Here is a 25,857-nt window from a genome sequence, read left to right as displayed (position 1 = left end):
TCATGAAACTCAGAAAATAATCTACTGCTCTTTTATGAAAAATCCAAAATGATTCTACTTTCTAAAAGTTCCTCTTTGATGAAAATTCATTTGACTCGTGCATTAGTTACTTTCCTATCGCTGTGATAAAACATGACTAAAGCAAATTATGAAAGAAAGTGTTTGATTATGGTTCCAGAGGGTTAGTGTCCACGATAGCAGAGTGAAGGTGTGGCAGGAGGCAGCTGGAGCTGCAGCTGAGAGCTCACATCTTACAAACAGTAGACAGAGAGTACCCTGGGAATGATCTGCAGTTTTTGAAGCCTGGGAGCCCACCTCTATGTCATACCACAAATGAGGCCACACCTCCTAATCCTTCCCAAACAGCTCCACCAACTGAGACCTAGGTAGTCAAACAGATGAACCTATAGGGGCCACTCTTATTCAAAGCACTACCACTCTTGCCTACCGTGTGTGTGTGTGTGTGTGTGTGTGTGTGTGTGTGTGTGTTCCTTTCTTAGTGGAGTCAGTGTCACCTAGATGAGGGATTTTACTGTTCTTGTATATAAACATTGACATACGTAGGGTACGTGAATAATATTGTGTGTGGATATATATATATGTATATATTAGTGTAATATATATGTTCTAATATTTGTATCTATACACTTGGAGGTGAAATAGCTAGAAAGAAAACCCCAGAGCCCCTGGGGAGCTGTGAGACAAATGAGTAGGATGCTGTCGGATCTCAGTGGTGCTCCCCTCCCCTGCTACACCCATCTTTTAGTCTTGCTTTTGGCTACTCTGCATGTCTCTGCTTTTGTTCTCTAGATATGCCAAAGTCTTTCCCGGCCTCCCCAGCTTTGCTCCAACCAACCTTCCCTTGCACGGCCCTCCGCCTGCTCTTCTCACACTCTCCTTCAATGACCTCTCTCCTCTGCCCTCCCTGCCACCACTCCTGTGAACCATGTCTCTGTTGGGCACTAAAGCGTGATCCGTCTCTCTGGGTTCTACAGGTCCTCCTTTGCCTTTATCCTTATAAAGGGATAGTAGTTAAGTCACAGACCCGGACTGGAGAGATGAGCCTGCTCACTGAAAGCTGTACTATGTTTTAGGATGTGAAGAGATCGAATTCAGCCAGCTCATCTTCAAGGAGGACGTCTTCAATGACAGCTACTTCGGGGACCACCTACGTGGCCAGATCTCCACGGAGGAGCTTCACTTTGGGGAAGGGGTGCACCGCAAAGCTTTCCGCAGCACGGTGATGCAGGGCCTCATGCCCGTCTTCCAGCCCGGCCACGCATGCGTGCTCAAGGTGCACAATGCTGTTGCCCATGGGACCAGAAACAATGACGAACTTGTGCAGAGGAACTACAAACTCGCTGCTCAGGTGGGCGAGTGAGCCCAAGGGGGTCTCTTTGTGTGTGAGAACATCATATAGCGTGAGGTGAAAATGGGACTCAGGCTTGAGAGGAGTATTGCCGCAAGGGCGTTCGGCTTCTTCAGGGTGCGGATTAAGGCTGAATGTTTGGGGGACTTGACTTCTCGGTTCTCTTTGGGCTTAGCTCAGGGATAACTTTCCTCTTGGGGTTCAATGGGCTGTGGTCATGTTGGTCCCTGAGGATATGAATCCAACTGGACAAGGGGTGATACAGAAGAAGTGTTTCTAAGTGACAGTAGATTCTGGGATTCCCGTAGACAGATAAAACCAGCATTAGTCTGTGAAGAAGAGGGAGAGAATGCTCAGAAGGGTCAGGATATTCGCCATATTTCTTGCTTTTCTGGGTTTATTCAAAGTCTGCCTATAAAGTCTAAAGAAAGATTGAGTGAAATGTCTAGCTAAATTTCCTCTCTCTAAAACAGAGCTTCGGAATGAGAGAAAAAGGGGTAAGAAGGAAGGAGATCAAGGGGCAAAGAACACTAACTTATTCCTTCCTGTGCCTTGACCCCTGTGGTTCACCTTGACCCCTGTGGTTCACCTTGACCCCTGAAGTTCACCTTGACCCCTACAGTTCACCTTGACCTCTGTGGTTCACCTTGACCCCTGCGGTTCACCTTGACCCCTGTGGTTCATCTTGACCCCTGCAGTTCACCTTGACCCCTGAAGTTCACCTTGACCCCTGAAGTTCACCTTGACCTCTGTGGTTCACCTTCACCCCTGCGGTTCACCTTGACCCCTGCGGTTCACCTTGACCCCTGTGGTTCACCTTGACCCCTGTGGTTCACCTTGACACCAGCAGTAGCTAAGCTGATAGGGTTAGGTCTAGAACTTTCCCAATGTGCCCCTTTAAAATGTTACCCACGGAATTGGTAGACAGGATTGGGTGAAGCTCTCGTGTATCATCAACCATTGACCACCCATGGTCCCGTCGGGCACAGAAATGTCCCGTGGTGCTGTGTGCTAATAAGAGCAGTTCCTACACTCCGTGTGAGATGGTTTTCCACTTGTGTTGACTTCACCCTAGAAGCCAACCTCCTCTCTTCTTCTCCCTTTCTCCCCTTCCCTCCTCCCCCCTTCTATCCTCTCAAGTACACCCATCACGGGACGTCCCCACAGCATCCTGACTCCTGGGTAGAAAACAGAATCCACTTGGCTTTTCCTAAGGAACAGTCTTACCAAATGTTCACTGTTTGCGATTCAAATTCCACCTCTGAAAAGGAACCGGGGAGGATCCTGGGGAAAACCAGGAATGCCCTTACTGGCCATTGTCTGACATCACGCCAAAGAGCCAGTCCCCTTAGGTCAGGGACAACCTTCCTCCATGCTGGTTCTAGAAGTGTAGTTCCCAGACACTTGGCCTGACAGGCCGTTACCTGGACGTGGCTTGGGTAAAGAGCCCTTTGTAACTGGCACCACACTGTAATTTTTGTTTCTGGGCTATATAGTTCAGTGGTGGGACACTTCCCTAACATTCACAAATTCCTGGCAAGGGTCCCTGGCACTGAAAAAAAAAAGTTGCTTCTGTGATGCCAACTAGATATGATGGGGCCTAGGAATCTATTTATCTGACTAATCTTAGGAACATGTATCATCTTGCTGAGCAATATTCTGAATTCTTCTAATCATTCGGATTTACGATGTATTTGGGTAATACAGGAATGCTACGTTCAAAATACTGCCAGATACTATGCCAAGATCTACGCCGCCGAAGCTCAGCCTCTGGAAGGCTTCGGAGAGGTGCCAGAGTAAGTTTGTTTACTACCTGTGACTTTCGATGGATGTGGAGGGCCTGGAGGGTAGGAGGGTAAGAAGGACCCATGGGCAGGTCAAGTGTTGGATTTTTGTCTCTCTGATTCTAAACTCTGTGAGGGATCATATAGCTGCTGTCCTGTTCTGGTTCGGTCTCTAGAGGTGTAAGAGAATGCCTGGTAGATATTACATCTTTAAATTTAAAACGTTTAATTATATGGGACTGGAGAGATGGCTCAATGGTTAAGAACACTGGCTGCTCTTCCAGAGGACCTGGGTTCAGTTCCACTCACATGGTGGCTCACAACTGTTCTAGGAATTCTGATGCTCTCTTCTGGTCTCTGTGGGCACTGTACACACGGGGTGAACAGGCATACACACATGCAGGCAAAACACCATACAAATGAAAATAAGTTAATTTAAAAATTGTAAATTATCTGCTCATATGTGTGTCTCTGTGTGGGAACGTGCACACGTGAGTGCACATACAGAGTTCAGAAAGGGCATCTATTCTCCTAGAACTGGAGTGACAGGTGTTGGTGAGCCACCAGACACAGATACTGGGAACAAAACTAGAGTCCTCTGCAAGAACACTGAGTACTCTTAACCACTGAGCCATTTCTCCTGTCCCTTGATAAATATTTCTTTTTTCTTCTTCTGTGCTGCCAGAGAGATGGCTCAGGGTTTAAGTGCACTTGATGCTCTTCCCGAAACCCAGATTAAATTCCCAGCATCCACTTGGTGACTCATGACCATCTGTAACTCCAGGTCCAGAGGATCTGATGCCCTCTTCTGGCCTCCACAAGCACTGCATGGATATGATGCTAAGCTATAGGAAGACAAAACACCCTTACACATAGAACACAGACACTATTTTTAAAAAGTTTATTATCATTGTTGCATATGTGTGTGCATACACAGTGGGGCTTATTGCCACGGCACACGCGTGGAAGGTTAGACAATAGCTCCGTAGAGCTGGCTCTCTCCTTCCCCCTTGATGTGGGTTCCAGGGGTTGAACTTAGGTCCCCAGGTTTGTAGAGCAAGACCTGATCAGTCACCTCACCAGCACCGCTATTCATTAAGTAAATATATGGGTGAATAGAAGAATGGATTCTACCACGCTAAGTAGATACCATGGGATCTAGAAAACTGGACACACCCCCACTCAAAGACTGGCCTTCACCGCCTTGTCTAAACAATGAACAACAAATACAAGGGAACGAGAGACTGTCACAATACGGCTCATAAGCTATGGTGACATGGTGGGGAAGGCCAGGGATGCTGGAGTAGAGTCCACCTCCCGTAATCCTCTAGATGGGAACTATACGCTTGATCCACTCATTGCCTAAGTATTTTGAGGCTCAGCCAATTTCTGAGAGCCTGGAGCCTGTGTTCATTAGCTGTTTCTATGATAAGGTCATGTTTGCATGCTAAGTAGGAAGAGAAAGGGCCATGTCAGGACACTCCGGAAACGGAGGCAGAGCGGCCATTTGTACATCAGAGAAAGACAGAGGGAAAGAAGGAAACAGTTCCCGTCTGCTCCCTGTCACTCAGAAACCCTTCCCCTTGGGTGCTATGATGTAGTAGGAAGTCCGGTACCTTCTACCAAGAAGCACTTGACGCGTGTCTAGTACAAGGAGCTTCGGCAGCAGCTTCAGCAAAACTAATACGCTGCTTTTCCTGTTCAACACTAAGACAGTAGCTGGGATGAGTTCAATTTCATGATGGAGAACTTGCCCGTCCATTGTCTTTCTTGTTTCCTTTCTCCCGCCTCTGTTTTCTTAAGTTTTACCTCAAGGGAGGAAAGGTAGAAACTGTAACATTGTCTTCAGGCAAAAGCTACGTCCTGGCAGTTCCAACAGGCTAGGCTTGGACACCTGTCCCGGTGCGATCAGTGATGGGGAAAACTGGAGAAAGGGGATTGAACTCGTGCTTTGGGAAGAGGAATGGAAAAGGAGTCCCATGACTTCAGGTTCATCCTTGGGATACTGACGAGAGCTGAAGGTTGAAATCTAAGAAGAGCCAGGCTGTGGTACACGCCTTTAATCTCAGCACTTGGGAGGCAGAGGCAGGGTGGATCTCTGTAAGTTCCGGGCCAGCCTGGTCTACAGTGTGAGTTCCAGGACAGCCAGGGCTACACACAGAGAAACCCTGTCTCACCAAAAAAATAAAAATAAAAATAAAACAATTTAAAAAAAGGAAAAGAAAAGAAAGAAATGTATCGGGAGGCAAGAACTATGCGTAACTAAGCAATGTAGAGGGCCAAGTGTATGCATAATTAATCCTCTATCTTCGCTTCTGCAAGGTGAGCCAGGGTTGTTAGTGCCCTCACCCCTGAGGATGTGACCTGGTTCCTGCTGCTGCTCCAGGGTGCAGCCGCATCCTAGCGGATGATTGACCTAGCTAGGGTGCGGTCTGTCTTGGGAGGTTTTGCTGTTTCTGGAATCCAGGGGTTGGGAGGATGGCTGGTCTCTGTGGCTTCAACCTTGACCTGAGATGAGACAGGTTAGGTAGGCAGGCACTCCTTAAGTGTTTAACATGTCTAGGCAAAATCAAGCAGGACTCTAGGCCAAAAGAAAGGCGTCAGACACAGAATGAAGGTACAGCTGCCAGGCTTTCAGCCTGCTTTTAGTTATCTTGTGGCCCCAGATGGAGAGTCAACGCTTTTATGGTCCTTTTTTTATTATTACATTTTTATGAAGTGCGTACATACGTGTGTGTGTGTGTGTGTGTGTGTGTGTGTGTGTGTGTTACAGTGAACGTATGGAGGTCAGAGGACAACACGTAGGAAAGGGTTCTCTCCTATGACTGTGCGGGTCCTGGGTATTGAACTCAGGTCATCAGGTTTGGTAGCCTTACCCAGTGAACATCTCACTGAGCCACATAAGCAGTTTCTAAGTGCCTGTTGTAAAAACAAAGCCGTGGTGTCGTACTACAAGGGAGACGAGTTTTGTGCAGCTTGTCTCTTGTGCTACTTGGGGACCTTTAAAAGGAAAAGAACACACCATGAATACCAAGATGGGTATCACTCAGAAGGGTGAGTGCAGCTAGGGAGTGGAAGCTTAACTGATTTCATCCATAGCCACCAAACAGGACACAGCCCTAAGGACAGATGAGGACATTTTTCCATCAAAAACTGTTTCTCCTTTCTTACAATAGAAGAACTTGTGACTATATGAATGATTATAGCATACGGAAGGGTTAGTATTCTCTGAAGGATGTCTAGGCCAGATAATCACAAACCTAAATCTGAGAACTCTACATTAGGGATGAATACATGTGTGCCCTGAGCTGGCCCCCCCCCCCCCCACACACACACCGTGTTTACTTCCAGAAATGGGGCCCTGAAGCTGTTTTCTTTGTAGGAGTTTTAGGGATCTGAAGACAAAACACTCCATACTCCCTGCAGTTTTTGTTTTTGAATTCATGAATATCAATGACATCACATTGTCTATGCAAACGGCTCCAACTGGGCAGAGACCAGGCTAATTGAGATTGTGAGTAATGCCCAGACTTTGTTCTGGCTCCCCAAAGGCTACAGAATTAATAAGAACCCAGACAAACCTTGAGTCCTTTTCTTTGGTGGGTAATTGGCTAGGAGCGGTCTTCAGGAGGTTCCCCGAGTCTTGCAAATGTGACATATTATGATAGACAGACAAAGCCTTGATGAGCAACCTGGTGTTTTTTAGGGATTTGCAGCGGGGCCATGGCTCCAAATATGCCCCCTCCCGTCTGACGGCCCCAGATACCTCTTTAACAAGACACAGAGGCTGCCATTCTAAGTTGGCAAAGAATGCTTTAAGAGCCTTTCACTGGCTCCTCCTTCTACCTGGAAGGTTCTCTCCTAAGATACCCTCATGGCGGCCCCCAGCTTTCCGCAGGTCTCACTCAAATGTCCTCTCTTAATAAGCAAAGACTTCTGAGTTCCAATAAAATGACAGCTCCTTCCCCACACCCTGGTGCAGTCTCCTCAGCACGCACGCACGGCATTAGACTTCCACCTGACACTGAGCACATGCATTTAGTCACAGCCTGTTACCCCTATTTACATGTAAGTTTCATGGGGGGCGGGAGGGGGGGCGGCAGATGAATGGAAAAAAGAGTAAACAAGAAAGGACATGGCTGTTTCTGGGCATGGTGGGGGAGCAAGTTTATTGTAGATAAAAGGGAGAAAGTCGGCAGGGACAGGGACATCTGGGAGAGTTCAGAATGGACATGACCCTGAGCTGAGCCATCCGGGAGAGGGGGAGGGGAGGGGAGAGAGGTGCAGCAGTCAGGAGGCCAAAGGTACAAAAAGGGGCGGGTGGGTAACCAAAATGTCTGGAATGTATAGGGAAGAGCCTCTGGGGGAAGGGCAGCCCAGCGCCTGGGGAGGTGGGAGGGTAAGGAGCAGTGTATGCCAGCTGTACCCTGTAACAGGTAGGCATTGAGGGGTGCTAGGAGAACCTGGCAGCCAGGTCCACTTTGATGTGTTAAACAGACACCTCAGTCATTTGTCCCAGGTTTGAAATTTAACAGCAGGGGCTCTGTTATTTATTTATTTATTTATTTATTTATTTATTTATTTATTTATTTATTGGTGTTTGTGAAAGAATATCTGGAGCAATGTTAATACATGGAGGCCACTGAAGATGAATGTTTGCTGACTGAATGAAGGATGGATAGGGAAGGGATAGATGGATGAATTGGTGATAGTTACTGATCCAATGGATTACCGAGATAAAATGATAGAGCCTGGCGTTGTGGCTCAGGCCTGTAATCTCAGCACTCTGGAGGCTGAGAGAGGAGGGGCTAGAATTGTAGGCTAGTTTAGGCCAGGCTACCTAGTGAGACCTTATTTATTTATTTGTTTGTTTGTTTGTTTATTCATTCATTCATTCATTCATTCATTTAAAAGGGGGAGAGGTGCTGGAGAAATAGCTTGGCAGTTAAGAGCACTGACTGCTCTTCCGAAGGACCTGGGTTCCACTCCCAGTTCACACATGGTGGCTCACAACCTTCTGTAACTCCAGTTCCTGGGGGTCTGATACCCTCTTCTGGCCTCCGTGGGCACCATGCACACATGGGGTGTACATGCATGCAGGCAAAACATCCATACACATAAAATAAATAAAAAAAAAAAATGGAAGCAAAGCCAAAGCTGGACGTGGTGGTTCATGCTTTTAATCCCAGCACTTGGGAGGCAGGGGCAAGCCAATCTCTGTGAGTTCCAAGCCAGCCTGTTCCATATAGCAAGTTCCAGACCAGCCAGGGCTGTAGAGTAAGACAATGTCTCAAACAAAACAAAACACAATGATACTAAAAGTAATGATGGAAAGGAGTTTCAAACCAATTCTAGAAGCAAAGTAGAAATGAGTCTTCTGGTTCATTAAATAATAATGGAGAGCACTGCAAAAATATAAAATAAAATATGGAGTGGATCCTGAATTGACTGTGTGCCCTGCTGCTCAGGATCATCCCTATTTTCCTCATCCATCGGCCCAAGAACAACATCCCTTACGCCACAGTGGAAGAGGAGCTGATTGGAGAATTCGTGAAGTATTCCATCCGTGATGGGAAGGAAATCAACTTCCTCAGAAGGGACTCGGAGGCTGGTCAGAAGTGCTGTACCTTCCAGCATTGGATATACCAGAAAACCAGTGGCTGCCTCTTGGTCACGGACATGCAGGGTGAGCAGAACAGACCACCCGGCTCTGGGGATGCTGTGGGCTCTGGGGTGTTCCTAAAGGTAGGAGGATGGAAAGGAAGGGAAGCGAAGAGGAGGAAAGCTATGCTGGGTACCAACAAGCATCTTCTCCCCAAGATGCTATTCATGTCCAATTGGGAATGAAGCTGGGCAATGGATGATTGGCCGAATGAAGTAATAAAATTCATCTCAATAACTACCAGCCGTGCCTTCCACTATAAAAGGTGGGGTTGGCTTCATTGTTACACCCCAAAGTTCAGTACATATGGTAGTCCACGTGTACCCCCATGAGTAAGTTGAGATGTAGTATTTACTTCCCAATAAATGAAAGTGTCACTGTAACCTTTAGATCTTGGACTCCCCTGAGGAATTTGCAGTGTGCTTTCCATGTGCAGACAAATTTTAAGGAATACTGCTTCTTATAGGAAGTGGGCGTGTCATAATTAGGGTTCTGCCTGGAACAGACCCGAGACCAGTATATCTGGGTATCCTCAGGGGGTTGGCTCCAGGACCTCTGGGGATACCCACTTCTCTAGATGCTCAGGCCTCTTGTATAAAATGGCATCGTGTTTGTGTGTAACCTCTGCATATTCTTCTACCATACTTTGATCCACCTCTAGATGACTTCTAACACCTAATGCAATGTAAATGCCCTCTAAGAGTCATGGGCTACATTGGTCTGTACATGCTCAATGTAGATTCAATTTTTTAAAAATATTTTCAGTCCCCACTTCTTTTGAGTTGGATCTGAGGATACAAAACCCACCGATGTGGAGGAAAAACCAGAGAGTTAATGTCTTGAGTACATACAGCTCATCTGAGAAAGAAGCCCAGAAAATAGCCATACAAGAGACCGAGGAAAGGCAGGCCGTCGGTAGCACATGGGCAAACACTCAGTTTCTACCCGTAGGCAACTGTACTCTGCTGGCAGCCTACACTGAGCACACGTCCCAGAATTCTCTGCCCGCGGATTGGGGGCGCAGGAGTGATTAGCTCCCATTAACACCAGCCAAATACTGCTCATGGTGGGGCATCGATTCCCCTGTACTCAACTCTTGTTACATTGGCAAAACAAAGTTTTCAGGCAAAGTGGTACCCGAAGGTGGAACCAGGCAGAAAGGACAATGGTGAACTGCCTACCCACAGCTTCTGTCTATATGTTTCCTTGTCTCCTTTTATTTCCAAATAATGCTGCTGAGAAAAATCTGGACTATGTCATTTGATGACTACAAGACAGTGTCTCATACAAGGTACTAACCTGTAGTGGGAGCCTCCAGGGTTTCCTTCCTGACAGTGTCACTTCCTAGCCGTTAGCCTTTGGGCCAATGATCTACCTCTCCAGGCTCCAAGTTTTCCATTTACAGTTGTTTTGAGGATTAAATGATATGGTACGAGGCTTATTGCAGCATTGCTGAGTAATAAAATGTTCCCTGTTTTTTTTTTTTTTAAAAAAAAAAAAAACTCCTCATTCTGAAGTAATAGACACATAAGAACTTATAAAAATATGAACCAGGCATGGCGGCACATACCTGTAACCCTAGTGCTTGGAGGTAGAGCAGGAGGGTCAGTCCAGATGAACCTGGGCTAGAGACTCTGTATTAGTCAGCGTTCTCTAGAGGGACAGAACCAGAGGAATAAATATAGGTTACACATATATATTGTTATATATTGTAGAATGTATTAATTCAGCTTGTGTTAGAATAGTACAGCAGTTGTCTCGTACCTGAGAGCTGAGAACCTGATGGCTCCTCAGCACTTGAGACTGGGTGCTCAGCATTCAGAATGGCCCCCCAGTGGCTGACTCCCACTGGAGAGGTCGACAACCTGTAGCAATTGCTGGGTACACAGGGCCCAGTGCCCGTGCAGTCCCTGTCTGTTGCCCAAACCCTGGACGGTTCCTGAAGCCACTGGCCTTTAGTCCACTCGGAAAAGCCTGGAAACACTGGTTCTGCTCCTAAGGAGGGAAGAGCAGCAACAGGGTGAATCAACTTGGCGGCAAGAGGCCAAGGAGCATAAAGGCAAAGTACCTTCCTCCTGCCTCACCCTTTGTGTGAGCTGATAGCAGAAGGTGTGGCCCAGGGTCCGGGTGGGTCATCCCACACCAGTTAAGGCAATTAGGCCAGGTCTTCAGTTAATGATCCCTACTCAGATGATTCTTTCTGTTTGCTTGTTTTGCTTCTTTGAGACAGGGTTTCTCTGTGTTGTTTAGGAGCCTGTCCTGGAATTCACTCTGTAGACCAGACTGGCCTCGAACTCATAGAGATCTCTCCTGCCTCTGTCTCACAAGTTCTGCGTTTACTCAGATGATTCTAATGGCATGTTGACATTAAAACCATCCGTTATGGGAGAGAGACAGAGACAGAGACAGAGACAAAGAGAGACAGAGACAGAGAGACAGAGACACACAGAGACAGGCAGAGAGATAGAGACACAGAGAGAAACAAAGACACAGAGATAGTCACAAGACAGACAGACAGACAGAATCTGCAAAAATGTACAGAGAAGTGCCCACATACCCTTTATGGAGCTTTGTTTAATGATCACGGCTCATGTACTGCTGCACATTACCAAAGCCAGAAGGTGAACACTGACCCAGCAGAGTGGCTAGACTCCAGGAATGACTAGATTTCTCCAGCTCTTGCATGTATTCGCTTTTCTATGATTTTCATTTATTCCTCACGATAACCCTATGTAGAATATATCCTGCTCCCATTTTACAGATGAAAAAGCTCGCCGGGCGGGGGTGGCTCACGCCTTTAATCCCAGCACTCGGGAGGCAGAGGCAGGTGGATCTCTGTGAGTTCGAGGCCAGGCTGGGCTACCAAGAAAGGCGCAAAGCTACACAGAGAAACCCTGTCTTGAAAAACCAAAAAAAAAAAAGAAAGAAAAAAAGAAAAAGAAAAAGAAAAAGTTCAGGCATGAGCAGTGGTTTAGCTGCTGCCAATCAGCTAATGATTGCAGAGGGATCCAAGACCCCAACCTACATGTTCAGATTCTGGATACTGCACTTTCTGCACAAGACGATAAACTAACAAATTCGCAGTCGATTCACTCCCCAGGCTTTTCAAGTGTCCCCCGATGTTAAAAGGTTCTGATGTGTGAATATCTTCTACAGGGCTCTGAGGGACTCCTGTGAGTCTGTCCCCTCCCAGGAATGACTTCACACACACACACACACACACACACACACACACACACACACACACGCACACGCACACGCACACGCACGCACGCACTCGCACACACACACATGCACACATTCTGAACAGACAGCTATTCGTTTTATTCAGATTCCAGCTGTACAATTGCTACAATTGCTCCCCCCAAGCTGTCACCTTCGGAGTTAATTTTGCATTAAATGTATTTTGGCTACTGAAAAATGGCACCCTGGAGCTTCACGCTCAGCTGGTTTGGCTTCCAGGCACTCATAAACAACTGCAGTGGAATATTACATCTCTCCGTAGATGATGTGTGTGCTTAGATGTGTTGGCCCAGTGCTTCATAACAGGGTTTATTTACTGTCTGCTGCTTGGAAAAAAAATCTTTTCATTACCATGTCACTGTGGTGCCAGCTCACACATCATTCTTTAAGCAATGTCTCGGCTTTGTACACACCACAATTAAAAGTAAAAGAGACAAAACCGAATGCAATTGTCCCCTTCCCTGGGTGCGTTTGTTGGTTGATAGAAGTTTGATGGGACTGTAGGTTTGTGGGGTCAGAGGTGGTTTCGTGACTTGGAGTTAAGACCTGAGACCTGTTGAGACCACTAGGCTTTCTAAGGAGCCATCCCCAAGAAGACTGCAAACTCAGATTCAGAGAATAGACTCCTGCCCTTCCTCCCGTTAGAAACAACCCATAGGCCACTCTCAGCCTCACCTCTGTTTGACAGGTGCCCATCAAATTGAAAGGAATGTCCTTCAGCGATTGTTGAAAACCTTTGTTGAATTGCTGACAAATAATTACAACAAGTGATGAAACTAGACTTCTGGGAAATTCTCCATCTCTGCCTCCCTTTCCCCAGAGGCACTCTGAGATCACACACACACACACACACACACACACACACACACTACATATCCAGCTTCTAGGTGAGTTCTGGGGACTCGGATCAGCCCTCGTGCTTGCACACTGAACTGTCTCCCCTGACCCCGGCACCCTACTTTTCTAAACCAAAAATGGCGGCTGCCAACCGTGACAGCAAGGGAGGACACTGCCTACATTCAAGCACCTGTTGCCAAATGACTTTAAAAAATTGAACCTTACTGGAACCTAGAGCTGTGGTGTTTAGACAGGACTTTCCATGGAAAAAGATGTCCAAAGGGGCCTTTGCTATTTGGCGTCTTTTAAAAATGATTGTACTTCCTACAATAAAGTAATGTAGAGCAGGCCTTCATATGCTCAGGTTATTAGTAGCTTTGGAAGAATGAGATGACTCAGCTTTTAAAATGGTCACTGGGATCTCCAAAGTGCCATGTGTAGCTCACAGGTGCGTGTACAAAAGCTGGGCTTATTGCTACTGGGTGACTCACCAGTCTGAGTAGCATCATGGCAGCATTATTGCCACACTCTGAGTGGACACTGGTGAACCAGAGCATTCTGCCTTCAGCTTATCTTCCCTGGGACTCTGGGATGGAGAGCCACAGAACCAGGTTGTCATCCAATCCCATCCCAGAGTTGGCTTTAGAGAGACTTGGAGCCTTCTTCCATACCCCAGACTGGTTTGTCACCTACCTGGCCACTCCATAGCCAAGTTACCTGCTTGGTGGCAGGGATCTCACTGCTTACAGCCCAGCTTACATAGGGCCAGAGTCAGAAATATGTCAGAAGTGTCCAACAGGTCCCCACTGGATTGCATAGATGGGGTGCACTGAGGTAGGGCAAATGCCCAGAGCCACCATCATAGAAAGTCAGAAGCAGAAAGAGTACCTGGAGAGAGCCAGAAGATGCTAGAAAGGCCCAGGGACCACTACACTCTGGGCATGAGAACTGATACTCTTCCTAATTGCTAGCCTGAGCGAGGTTAAGGATGCTGGCTGAGGCTGGGGCAGAGGGGAAGTGGGCAGTCCTTTACTGGAGTGGGATGCTCACCTTCTTCACGCTGGAAGAGCAGGCTGTTTATTTTCCCTGCATCTCTGGCTCCCTAGCTGCTTTTCAGCTGTCCTTTCTGGGAGCACAGCAGCAAAAAGGGTCCTGTGTGCCTGTGGCTTTTTGGGGAGCCAGAGTGGGAGGCTCAGTAGCCCTTGTATTGTTTTGGATTTTGTATGTCCCTTCACCACCACGATTCCATGAATGAGGTTATTAAGAGTCTTAAATGGCTGGGCCATGGATTCCAAATGTCACTGTCCCTAAGCCAATGGCTAAAAGGCTACTCATTACTTGTGAATGTTTCATAGCCAACGATAGGAAGCTATCTGAGTAGAAATGAGAAATTACGTATGTGGAGTTTGGCTTTGAGTATGTTGCCTTGAACGTGTTTATTGTTGAGATTGGCCAAGGCAGTCCATGCCCATGCTTCCTTCTATTTAAGAGTTTCCACTTTCAGTGAGGAACAGGGGACCAGACCTAAGTCCAAGAGACATCATTTCTTGGGAGAAAACTCATGGGGAAAGTGCCAAGTCTCAAATTCATCAGCGAGCATCTGAGTCCCTCCTCCATCCTGGGGCAAAAGTTAAGCCTGAATGAAGCCTGCTTTGGGTCCTGCTGCCCGAGTCACAGGTCTGCCCTTCCCCATCATTACCTGCCACAGCAGGGGCAGGTCAGAGGGACTGTAAGTCTCCTGAGGCTCTGGGGGTAGGAACTGGGAGAAAAGTACACATGGATCCAGGAAGGCGATAAGCTCTGTTCCTATCTGGCCTGGGAGAGTTCCTGACCAATCAATCCTTTCTGTGCCTCTCCTAGGAACTCAAACTCCATCTTTGCTCTCTCCTTCTGCAGGTGTGGGAATGAAGTTAACTGACGTTGGCATAGCAACACTAGCCAAAGGGTGAGTAGGGAAAAATGAAGTTGGTATCCTTTCCCATCGGGCTTCCGGCAAACGCGGCTTGGCTCGTGCGGGCGAGTAGATTTCTTGTCTTTACTGTGGATGACAAATGGCCTTGGGAATGAATTCAATTCAGTTCTTTTACTTACATAAAATATGTATGGACTTTGTTCTCAGAGGGGAACACATTTGCTTCCTAACTTTGAAGCAAACAAGAATGCTTGCAAACGCATTTCCAGACTACGCACAGGAGTGTCGTGGTGAGAAAATTGTCTGGCATCGTCGGGATGTCTTTCAACTCAAATCCCCCAGTCTCTACACTTATCATCGTCTATATTGAAAGTGTTTGTTGTTTTGTTTTTTGCAATTGGGAACAATAAGTTTTACATGTATATTTTCAGTTCATTTTCCCTACCTCCCCCCAAAAATCCTTTGGGTGGTTCATGGGCACGAGAGATTAGTACGGGAGCTCAGAGCCTTTCAAACACCTGTGACTGGGTACCTGTCTTTGCTGCTGTTGGATTTGTTCCCCTAGCTGAGTGTAAGGATGCTGGTTTGCTCAGTTGCCCGCTCAGGTGATATTGTGACCATTGACCAGGCTGTTAACAAATTGTCCCATTTTGCTGCTTGCCCTGGGCCCCTTTGAAGAGAAAGTGGCTATTCATATTTCTTCAAAAATATTTTTAGACATATTCTCTCTCTCTTTCTGAGAGAGAGAGAGAGAGAGAGAGAGAGAGAGAGAGAGAGAGAGAGGGATGGAGGGAAGGAACACATCTACGCCACCGTGCACATGTCAAGGTGTGAAACCTATCCTGAATGTGGGAGGTGCCTTTCCAGGCAGATTAAGAAGGAGAACACAAGGTAAACTCCAGCGTTCATCTCTCTGCTTCCTGACCACGGATGCAATGTGCCAACAGCTTTACTCTTCTTCCACCACCGACCCCAGCAGAGTGCCATGGTGAGCTGGACCCTAAACTGTGAGCCAGAATAACTCCTTCCTTCCATAGGGTGCTTTGCTTTTTGCCAAGAATTTTGCTGTAGCCATGAGAAAAGTAATAAAAACCACAGGTTTGATCATGAAATTGTGGTTAGCCCAGGGCCTTCCATTTCACTTAGAACCGAGGTGCAGTTGAGATGTCTCTTACCCAGTATCTTCCTTTGGAAACTGGCTCTGTGATGGCAAGCTCTTACCTTGGAACTTCCTCTCACACTCATCCTGTGGCACTGAGCCGAGCCCTGATTGCTGTAGGCTTCAGGGCATTTGGTCATGACATTGGGCTTGTAAAAAAAATGTGTCAGAGAAGCTATGATGTCCTGGGGGAGGTAGGAGCTTTTGAGAGACTTGGTCCAAATCTGGGCCAGGCCGTTGACCTCTGCTTCTCCTGGTGGCAGTGTGGTTCATAGCACCATATGCCTTTGTCTGATGAATGTGATGGCTGGGTAGGGTGTTTCCTCCTGTTGGTGCCATTTTGTGCCCGATGTCCTTAAAAGCCATTCAGTTTAGCATCTGTCCCTGGTGAATGTTCCCATAACCTGTGATGCCCGATTTATGAAGGCCTCTGGTTGTCACAGCAATTTCCCAAATGAGGTCTTCTCTAAAATTCACTGTTGTCTGCAGAACAAGGCAAATTCTATTTCAGTAAGACCTGGTTTGGTTTCCCATCATCCTGGGGTCACTGTGGTCTGCTGAAGATCCCCCTGACTAATCTACCTCCAGGCCCTGCCACCGGATGGAAGCCCAATGGGAACTCCCTTCTCCTTACCTCAGCCTGCTGGCAGAAAACAAAAAAAATCTTAGAGCATCACTTCGAGCTGTAGTTCTCAACCTTCCTGATGCTGCCACCCTTTGATACAGTCCCCCATGTTGTGGTGACCCCAACCATAAAATTGTTTTCGTTGCTACTTTATAACTGTAAGTTTGCTACTGTTATGAATCGTAATGTAAATATCTGATATGTGACTCCCCCCAAGGGGTCGTGACCCACATGTTGAGAACTGCTGACTTAGAACAACCTTCTACTAAATCAAAGCTGCTCAAGAAGTCCCCAAACCAAACTGAGCACAAGAGCCCGGTGATTTACGACATCTTTTGAAGCATGTCAGTGGCTTCCAAGAATGAGAGAGCTCCAAATGGCACTACTCCTCCTAATTTAAGAAGAAATCTAAGCCCTCGGTTTTGTTCCCAGCTTTTATGTTACTTTTCTAGCCCGGGACAGCTGCCCAAGGCCCATTAGTAGAGAGGAGAGACGGAGCCAAGGGCAAAATGCTGCCTGTAAAGTGTTACTTATGACCGCTCTCCCACCCAAGGAGAAGTGGGAAAGGAATCCTGCAGTGCTTGAGAGCTCTGAAAGGACGCTAGATCATCCCGTCTAGGTTTTAAAGTTTGCTTTAGGAGTTTGAAGAGAAGTCACACGTTTACGAAGAACTGTACTTTAGGAGCTCGGTTTGAAAAATCGATAAATGGGCAATCTCTCAGAGATTGAGGGGTGTTTGGGCTTCCTTACAAATCCTTATTCTTTGAGTGAATTTTGATGACCACGCCCACCACCTAGACTCCCGGGCTCCCCCCCCCCCCCCCCCCCCCGTGCGCGCGCGCGCGCGCACGCACACACACACACACACACACACACACACACACACACACACACACACACACACACACTGGAGCAGGGGCAGAACCAGCAGTGAAACTAGGGAAGGGGAGTGAGGAGGAGGGTCAGTAGCATTTTCTGCATGAAGGAGGGTGCACAGGGGGCCGTAGGCTAAGCACCCTTGATGTGGAGGCGGAGATCTCAAATGCTTAGAAAGCAAGATTGATGGAAGAAATGTTCCCCTCAAAGCCAAAGCTGCAAAGGGAGTGAGAACAATGGCAGTCGACTGGGAAGGGGTTCAAGTTCAAAGACGCTCTGCAGAGAGGATGAAACATGTCCACACTGGGTGCCAGGGGACAGGAGAAAGAAAGAGGAGAGTGAGCAGCAGACTTTCAGAGCACAAAGCAGGAGGTGGGTGAATAAGGATCCATTGAACCCGGTCTCTTCATTCTGAGTAGGCTTAGCTTATTTGCGATGCAAAGGGAGAGTTGTGATGTCTATGGAAGGCTGGTCCCTGGCGGCACTTGGCTGTAGAGAAGGGCCCTGCCATAAAATGTGGAGCTCTGTGTCGTCTAAAAACATTCCTAGGCTGAAGGGGTGAGGGGGAAAGAGCTGAGTTGGTGAAGGGTTGGCCAGCGTGAGGACTTAGGCTCAATGATAAGAATTCATATGACATATATATGTATATGTCATATACACGGTGTCACAGTCCTCCTGGGTTATCAGTATGATTATGTCCCGAGGTGTCATCTCCCTCCGGACAGACTGGACATCCTAACTGGCTCTTAGAGGATTACATTTCTGAGTTGAATTCCTCAGCCACCTAGAGTTCTTTGAGAGAGACAAGGAAAGATAACCTGGTAACTGAAGATTTGGAAACTGAACCAAGACCTGCAGGGGAAACAGATCTGTGCTTGTTACCACGGCCCCTGCAAGCATCTCTCTAGGCAAAGGTGGAGTTCCCCCCAGAAGAAAGTGAAAGGGTCATGCATGATTTAGCCACTAGAGGGAAGCAGAGGCTACACTCTGTGCTCGCTCGCTCTCTCACGTGGCTAGATTGAGGTCAAACAAAGAGAGGGGCTCACCCTGAGCAGATCTTCCAGTCAGTACCTGCTGTGCCCAAATAAGATGGTTATGAGTAGTTACCTAGAACATCTCTCAGTCTGGCTGCCTGCCAGGATGGGCCTTTATACCTTCAGAAGGAAGAATAACCATGCGTAAGGATTCACGGGGTTCTCAGGCATTCCTGATATGGAAACCACATTTAAGAGACTCTCACCACCAAGGACGCTTGGAGGCTTGTGAGGGAGCAGAGATTACCTTACATTTTCTGGCAAGATGACATTATAGCAGTGAGCTGTGTGTGTGTGTGTGTGTGTGTGTGTGTGTGTGTGTGTGTGTGTGTGTGTGTGCTTGGACCTCCAGGGCCCAGCAGGGCCAGACAGAACACATCTCTCCACCAGGTAGAAGCAGCATGGTGGTCTTCTGGCCCCTGCCCAGAAATCTTACAAAAAGTAGCTCTGTCAGAAATAACCTGAGTAGGGAGCCATGGGGATCCTCTTACCCCTGCCTGGACCTCCTCCTTTATCACACCCATGACCATTTGCAGGACCCCAAGGACTCCCAGGTGAGCTCCTTGTCAATTGTCTGGACCTATGTCAGATTTTAATGGCAACGTAAAAGGGATCTTTGTCATGGAATCCTGACATTTTGGGTTGATGTGTCTGCTTGCTCTACAAAATGGCAGGTTCCAGGGAAGCCATTCAGCTGCTTAATCCTTCAGTTCTCCCAGTGTCCACCACGTAGCTGGTACCCACCAAAGAAAGCACCCATAAACACGAAGCAATGAATGACGCCGATGGCGTTTCAGATCATGTTTCCAGAATGAAAGACTCCCCAGTGGCCCTCCTGTGTAGAAGATAGCCTGACCAACTAATGAGCAAATAAATCCCAGCTTTATTTTCACACACACACACACACACACACACACACACACACACACACACACACCCCTAGGACTTTGTTTTGACCCTTCACCTGCATCCTCAAATTGAGGTCCTTCCCCTCACAGCCATTTCCTACAAATGAACACTTCCTTCAAAAAACAAGACCAACCTACAAGCACAGATGGCCTCTGGTTTGCTTCTAAAGGGGTTACCAACACAGAGAGAAACTGCTCTTTAGGTTTTTGCCTGTCTCATCCAGTGTTCCTTAAACAATCCCTCGTGTGGCCATAGAAGCTCTGTAGCACAGCCAGACCTGGGGGTGTCTGCAGCTTTGGTCTACCAGCCCCTCTCTGGGTGTGTTTGGAGGTGGTAGCTTGTACAGGGATGATGTGAGCAGAAGATCAGAGAAGCTAGCCATAGTCACCTGCTGCTGTTTGTGGGAGTCTAGAAGTCTGCGCCAGCTCTCCACATGTCTGGAGGAGAGAGAGATTCCTCTGAAGCGAGATCTCATCCTCACACTGTTTCTAACACACAGTGAGTTTCATCTCTCTGTGCAGTGAGGGCAAGACTGTCGTAACAGCCTTCGGGTTCCTTCCATGTGGAATGATATGGTGTGGTTTTGTCATGTTCTTAGAATACAGGTGTCAAGAACCAAGTCTACTATGTCCTCACTTAAATATAAAGACCTTTCTAAAGCCACATGGGCACGATTGGAGAGTGGTTTGGACTATTAAAAAACTTGCCGGGCAGTGGTGGCGCACACCTTTAATCCCAGCACTCGGGAGGCAGAGCCAGGCGGATCTCTGTGAGTTCGAGGCCAGCCTGGGCTACCAAGTGAGTTCCAGGAGAGGCACCAAAGCTACACAGAGAAACCCTGTCTCGAAAAACCAAAAAAAAAAAAAAAAAAAAAAACTTGTTAGTAGCAGCACTTCAGCCCCTATCCAAATGTGGTGAATCCAGATTACCATTTTAGCAAGTTCCGGATGCAGCTCATACCCACCACTCCCATTAGGGGTGGAGGGGTAGGGAGGGAGGGAAAGACATTTGCTAATAGATGCGCTGGATGGCGCCCTCTTGGGTCGGTTTGCTGTTCCACTTCTGTATGTTTTGAGTGGCAGGCCAGGTGATACGAAGTTAACTGGGAAATGATTGTAACTGGAGATTAAAAAGCAAAGATCCAACAAGTAAAATTTAGCACAGCTAAGGTTTCAAAAACTGAAAATATGCCAAAAAAAAAAAAAAGAGGTCTCTAATACAAAGTTCTCTACCCCACTGTGCTAGATTCTTAGGCCACAGATGTAAATGTTTAAATTAACAGGAGTTCATAGCTCTGGAGGCTGGAAGCCTGAAAGGTGTTGGGAGGCATCTTAGCTTTTTGTTTTTGTTTTTCTGTTGCTGTGATAAAATACTCGGACCAAGGCCATTTAAGGGAGCAGAGGTTTGCTTTGGCTCACAGTTCAAGGGTGTATTCTGTCATGACAAGGAAACCAAGGGAATGAGGGCTGAAAGGGCTGCTCTCACTTCATGCACAACCGGTATCCAAGCCTAGGGAATGGTACCTCCCATAGTGGGCAGCCTTCTGACCTCAGTTAGTTTAAAATAGCTTCCCACATGCCTGCCCAGAGGCCCTTCTCCCAGGTGATTCTAGATGTCACCAAGTTGACAACCGAGATTACCTATCACAGCAGGGCTGGTTCCTTCTGGAGTCTGTTTCATGCCTGTCCCCTCCCTTCTGGTGGTTGACCGCAATCCTTGATGGGTTTTGATTTGTAGATGCATCACTAGAACTCTGCCTTGGACATCATTTCTTGTGTGCCTTTGTCTTTTCTCCTCTTCATATGTGAATATCAGTAATGCTGGAATCAAGGACCCGCTCTATTCCAATAGGATCTCATCCTAAGTCGTTAGATCTACAATGGCCATTATTTACAAATAATATTGCACTCTGAGCTTCTTGGATGGATAGACTTTTTCGGTTACTATGCAAATCGGTATGTCTAATCAAGAAAAACAGTGATGAGTTTCCACGTGGTTTATGTGCATTGTTCATGTTAGAACAGTGTCACGAAAAGCCTAGGTCAGTAGTGTCCACCAAGCCCGAGGGCAGCAGATGGTGTATGTGGCTTGCAAAACAGCTCACACGCTGAGGACTGTTTCCTATTGCTTGGGTAGATGACAGCTTGGTGAAATTAGACTTGTGTCCTTTGAATACATCTGTGGTTAATTGGTCTAGAAACATACAGATGTTGCTTTATTTTTCTTCCTGGGCAAAAAACCATTTCACGGTAATGGTTGCCAGTTTGAGAGAACAACAGGACAAAGTCCAACATCCTGGTTGAGACAGAGACCAAATTTAGAGAAGGGAAAGATTCTGAACTCTGTAGATACCAGGTGGCTAAACCTAAACACACATGTGCATCCGGAAAAGCTGTGGAAGGGTCAGTATTGCCTGAGTCCGACTTCCAAGTGCGCTCTGGCTTGAGTACACCCTCTGGGGGTTTGTGTGCTTGAAGCTTGGTCTCTAGTGAGTAAATCTGTAGAAATGATTGGTTCTACAGTGAGAGGTGAGACCTGGTGGAAGGCAGACCATGGGGGAAAGCAACAGGAAAAGATTGATGTTGGTCTTCTGGAATGAGGCGCCATAAACCAAGGCCACAGCACACACTTGGTCCCTTCTGTGCTCGGCCATTTCTCTACCATATGGCAGTGTAGCCAAGGGCTCTCACGAGGATGTTGAGGCCACAGTTAGAACCTTTAGCCACCCGAGTCATGAGCCAAATAAAGTCCTTTTCATTACAAATTACATCTGGGTAGCATTGCGTATTTTGTGATTATAAAAGCAAACAGAGAAACCCAGCAATGTGATGTGGGAACCCATCTGGGCTAAGATCAAAGAGCCTTGCTGGTAGGGCTGGTATCTGTTTACTTGTTCTTTGAACATTCGTAGTAAAAGCCTCCTCTGGATAGGGATCCTGGACATAAAACATTGTCTGGGGAGAGATGGCCCCCGTGGAGAGATGTGGATATGCACTCCTAATTCTAAAATGTGGATATATTCTCCTAATTCTGAAAAGTGGATATGCACTCCTAATTCTAAAATGTGGATATGCATTCCTAATTCTAAAATGTGGATATGCATTCCTAATTCTAAAATGTGGATCTGCTCCTCAGGAAGATATACCATAGCAACAGGAGCAGAGGATTCATCCTCATGCTGTGGAGAAGGTTCAGAGCGTTCCATGGAGTCTGCCCTACAGCATGAGCTTGCAGAACTTGGGTGCTGAGAAACACGTCCCAGACTGTACAAGGCTGCCTTTGCTCCCATGCCTGTCTGTGTGTGACACCCTAATGACAGCCAGTCAAATTCTAGTCTCTACTGTGTCTGCACATGCGTACCTTGGGTCGTGTCCCCAACACACACACACACACACACACACACACACACACACACACACACACCCCACACATACACACATAAACATACACCGCACCACACATATCAGATATACACACCTCCCCCCACACACACATACACCACACCACACACATACCACACACACACACACACACACACACCACACCACACACACACACCACACTCACCCCACACATACAACACACACACACACACACACACAAACACACCGCACACATACCACACACACACACACACACACACACACTCATGGAGTAAGAATGAGGGATGCTCAGGCAGGCAGGAAGTGTACACAGGCTAGCATCTGACATTTTCTGGAATCTTCTGCAGAAGACAATAGGGATGTAAAGCTGATATGCTCAGCAGTGGGATTCTCTGCTTCTGCGGCACTCAGTTGCTTCATTTTGGTTGACTTTTTCTTCCGCAAGTACACGTGTCCGTTAGAAAGCAGCTGCATCTCAAGAGGAAATGAACTCCTGGAAGCAGAGAGGAGGAGGGGCAAGCTGGAACTGTAGCACACCTGTCAGGATGGGAGTTTCCACACCCCTAAAAGCTTAAGCCCTGGTGTGCATCACCTAGGGAAAACAGCGGAGTCTGGCCATACATGTATCAGGCATGAAAGAGGGCAGAGTTTTGAGTCACATTAGCTATGCAGTGGCATCACACCAGCACTGTGCTCCTCTCTGGCCTTATTAGTGAGAAAGCCTCACACGCTCACACCCTCACACCCAGTTGTGGGTGTGCCATTCATGTGTCCACATTCAGGAAAGTGCTATGTTTAGTTTAATCTGCTGTTTTTGTCTTCAAATTCGTAATACTTTTTGAACATCTTTATGTTTGGCACTGGACTCTAAACATCAGGTCAATAGCTCTGTATTCCAGGCTACCCTCATGATTGCATGCTTGTCTGTCACGTACCTGCCAATCTCTGCTTCCTCCTGCTGGAGGGCCCGACCAGTTACAGCAGTGACAGTATCTATAGCTGTGACCACTCACGGCCAGGAACTGGATCTTTACTGTGTGCAGCTAGGCGGATATCACTCATTTTCTCATTTCAGTGGTTCACCCACCCTATAGGGTGGCTGTTCTTCTTCTTCCCATTTGAGAGCCGAGAAAATGGGCAGGTGCCTACAAAGGCTCAGTATCCAGGCTTACTAAGCCAGCAATGAGTTCTTCACCAACATCCATGTCACCGGGTGATTAGACACCTATCTTCCTCTCTAGACAGGAAGTCCATGGGCTGTGCTGGTTCACTGATGTACCTGTTGCCTCTAGCACAGTGCTTGGCTGGGTGCTCTGTGGATTAGCAAAGGAAGAAAGTTGTTAGCACCTTCTACTGCCTGTCTTTCTGTGTGAGAACTCAGTACTGACTCAGGGCAACACAAAAGTGGAACATTAACAAGTACCGAGCAACCACAAGAAAGCACTGAGGCTTGTTTTCACCACCACCCTCTATGTATTGGCTTCCAGCGGCTGGGTGTCAAGGTGAGCCGGTAAGGAGAGTGCTCACCTCCACTCTGTCCTTGTGGAGCCTACAGCCTACTGAGGCCCCAAGTCCTTTGCTAATGATGACAGTGTGTGTGTGTGTGTGTGTGTGTGTGTGTGTGTGTGTGTGTGTGTAGGATGTTGCTTGGCTGGGGAAGTCATAAAAAGCTCCCTAGGAGAAGCACAAGGAGCTGAGGATGGAGGGTGAGCAGGAATGTGAGGGAGAAGGGAGAAGGGCATCCTATCTAGAGAGCAGTGGTTCTCAACCTTCCCAAGTGCTGTGACCCTTTAGTAGAGCTGTAGTGACTCCCCCAACCATAAAGTTATTTCATTGCTACGTCATAACTGTAATTTCACTGCTGTTATGAATCATAATGTAAATATCTGATATGTGATCCTGTGGGGGGGTCAAGACCCACAGGTTGAGAACCACTGATATAGACGGCTTTGTCTGAGCCAATTCTTGGAAGGTACATGCACGGCCTTTCCTGAAGGAGACAGGTCATGGGACTAGAGACATGTCCAGCAGCAGGACTAGGGGAGGGTGAGGAGTTTGCCTTTATCTCAATAACAGTGACACTTTAAACAGGAGGTGACCTGACTTACTTCACTCGTTACTTTTCTCATCAGTTTGACAAAAATACCTGACTAAAGAAAAAAATAGTTCGGCTCACAGTTTCAGAGGATTCAACCCATAGCTGCTTGACCAGAACATCATGGCGGTGGGAGTTACAGTAGAAGAGTGTCTTCATCTCCTATTGGACAAGAAAGAGAGGAACGGATGGGAAAGGACCAGGGAGGGAAGATAGGCAAGGACCTACCTCCATGACCGAGTTCCTCCAGCCAGGTCCCAAATTCCTCTAAAGTTTCCAGAACTTCCAAAAATAGCACCACTAACCAGGCAACCAAGCATTTAGAATATGAGTCTCTTGGAAGAACATTTCCTACCCAAGTCAGAACCCTGACCTTTTGTAGAAGTCATTCTTGTGAGAGTGTGCAGAATGGGAACACGTGGATGCGAGCTGGACTGCATAGGTAGATGTACATATTGGCTCCAAGCCTTTAGTTGTGGAGATGCAAGTAGCTTCCAAAGACTTTAACTGGGAAATTCAAATAGCAATTAAATAAGCTCATGTGTGGTGAGAAGGAGGACCGCTGGAGCACCTCAAGGGAATGCCAATCACGGGGGATTTTATGGCTGCTGAATGCATTCTTCTCGGCTGAGCAACACTTGTAAGGAATGGAGGTGGAGACTGGAGTCAGCACATGGAACTTGGAATTTGGGTGCAGCTTAATGGAAAGATCTGCAGGATCATTTTCCCAGCTACAAAATTAGTATCTGTAGTCTGACTTCCTTATAAATTCTGCATATGTGTGTGTGTGTGTGTGTGTGTGTGTGTGTGTGTATGTGTGGGTGCATGTGCATGTGGGCAGAAGCCAGAGGTTGATATCAGGTGTTCTCCCCTATTGCTCTCCACCTTATATTTTGAGACAGGGTCTCTCCCTGAACCTGGTGCTTCCTGATTGGGTAGACTGGCTGGCTGGCCAGCAAGCTCTGGGGA

The 25,857-nt window shown here is 47.2% G+C and overlaps 1 protein-coding gene across 1 annotated transcript in view; it reads left to right on the top strand.

The window, feature by feature from the left end:
* The window catches only part of Alpk2 (alpha kinase 2), a 123,353-nt gene that overhangs the window by 95,119 nt on the left and 2,377 nt on the right, over window positions 1–25,857 (top strand). Inside the window, exons 9-12 of the mRNA XM_052742327.1 lie at window positions 1,095–1,369; window positions 3,077–3,165; window positions 8,622–8,839; window positions 14,792–14,840. Of these exons, the coding sequence (XP_052598287.1) occupies window positions 1,095–1,369; window positions 3,077–3,165; window positions 8,622–8,839; window positions 14,792–14,840 (631 nt within the window). The remainder of the gene's footprint in view (window positions 1–1,094; window positions 1,370–3,076; window positions 3,166–8,621; window positions 8,840–14,791; window positions 14,841–25,857) is intronic.

The sequence above is a fragment of the Peromyscus californicus genome, unplaced genomic scaffold, assembly GCF_007827085.1.
Source record: "Peromyscus californicus insignis strain IS unplaced genomic scaffold, ASM782708v3 Scaffold_17__1_contigs__length_78620276, whole genome shotgun sequence".
NCBI classification, from domain to species: domain Eukaryota; kingdom Metazoa; phylum Chordata; class Mammalia; order Rodentia; family Cricetidae; genus Peromyscus; species Peromyscus californicus.
This window is presented reverse-complemented; position numbering and strand designations above follow the sequence as displayed.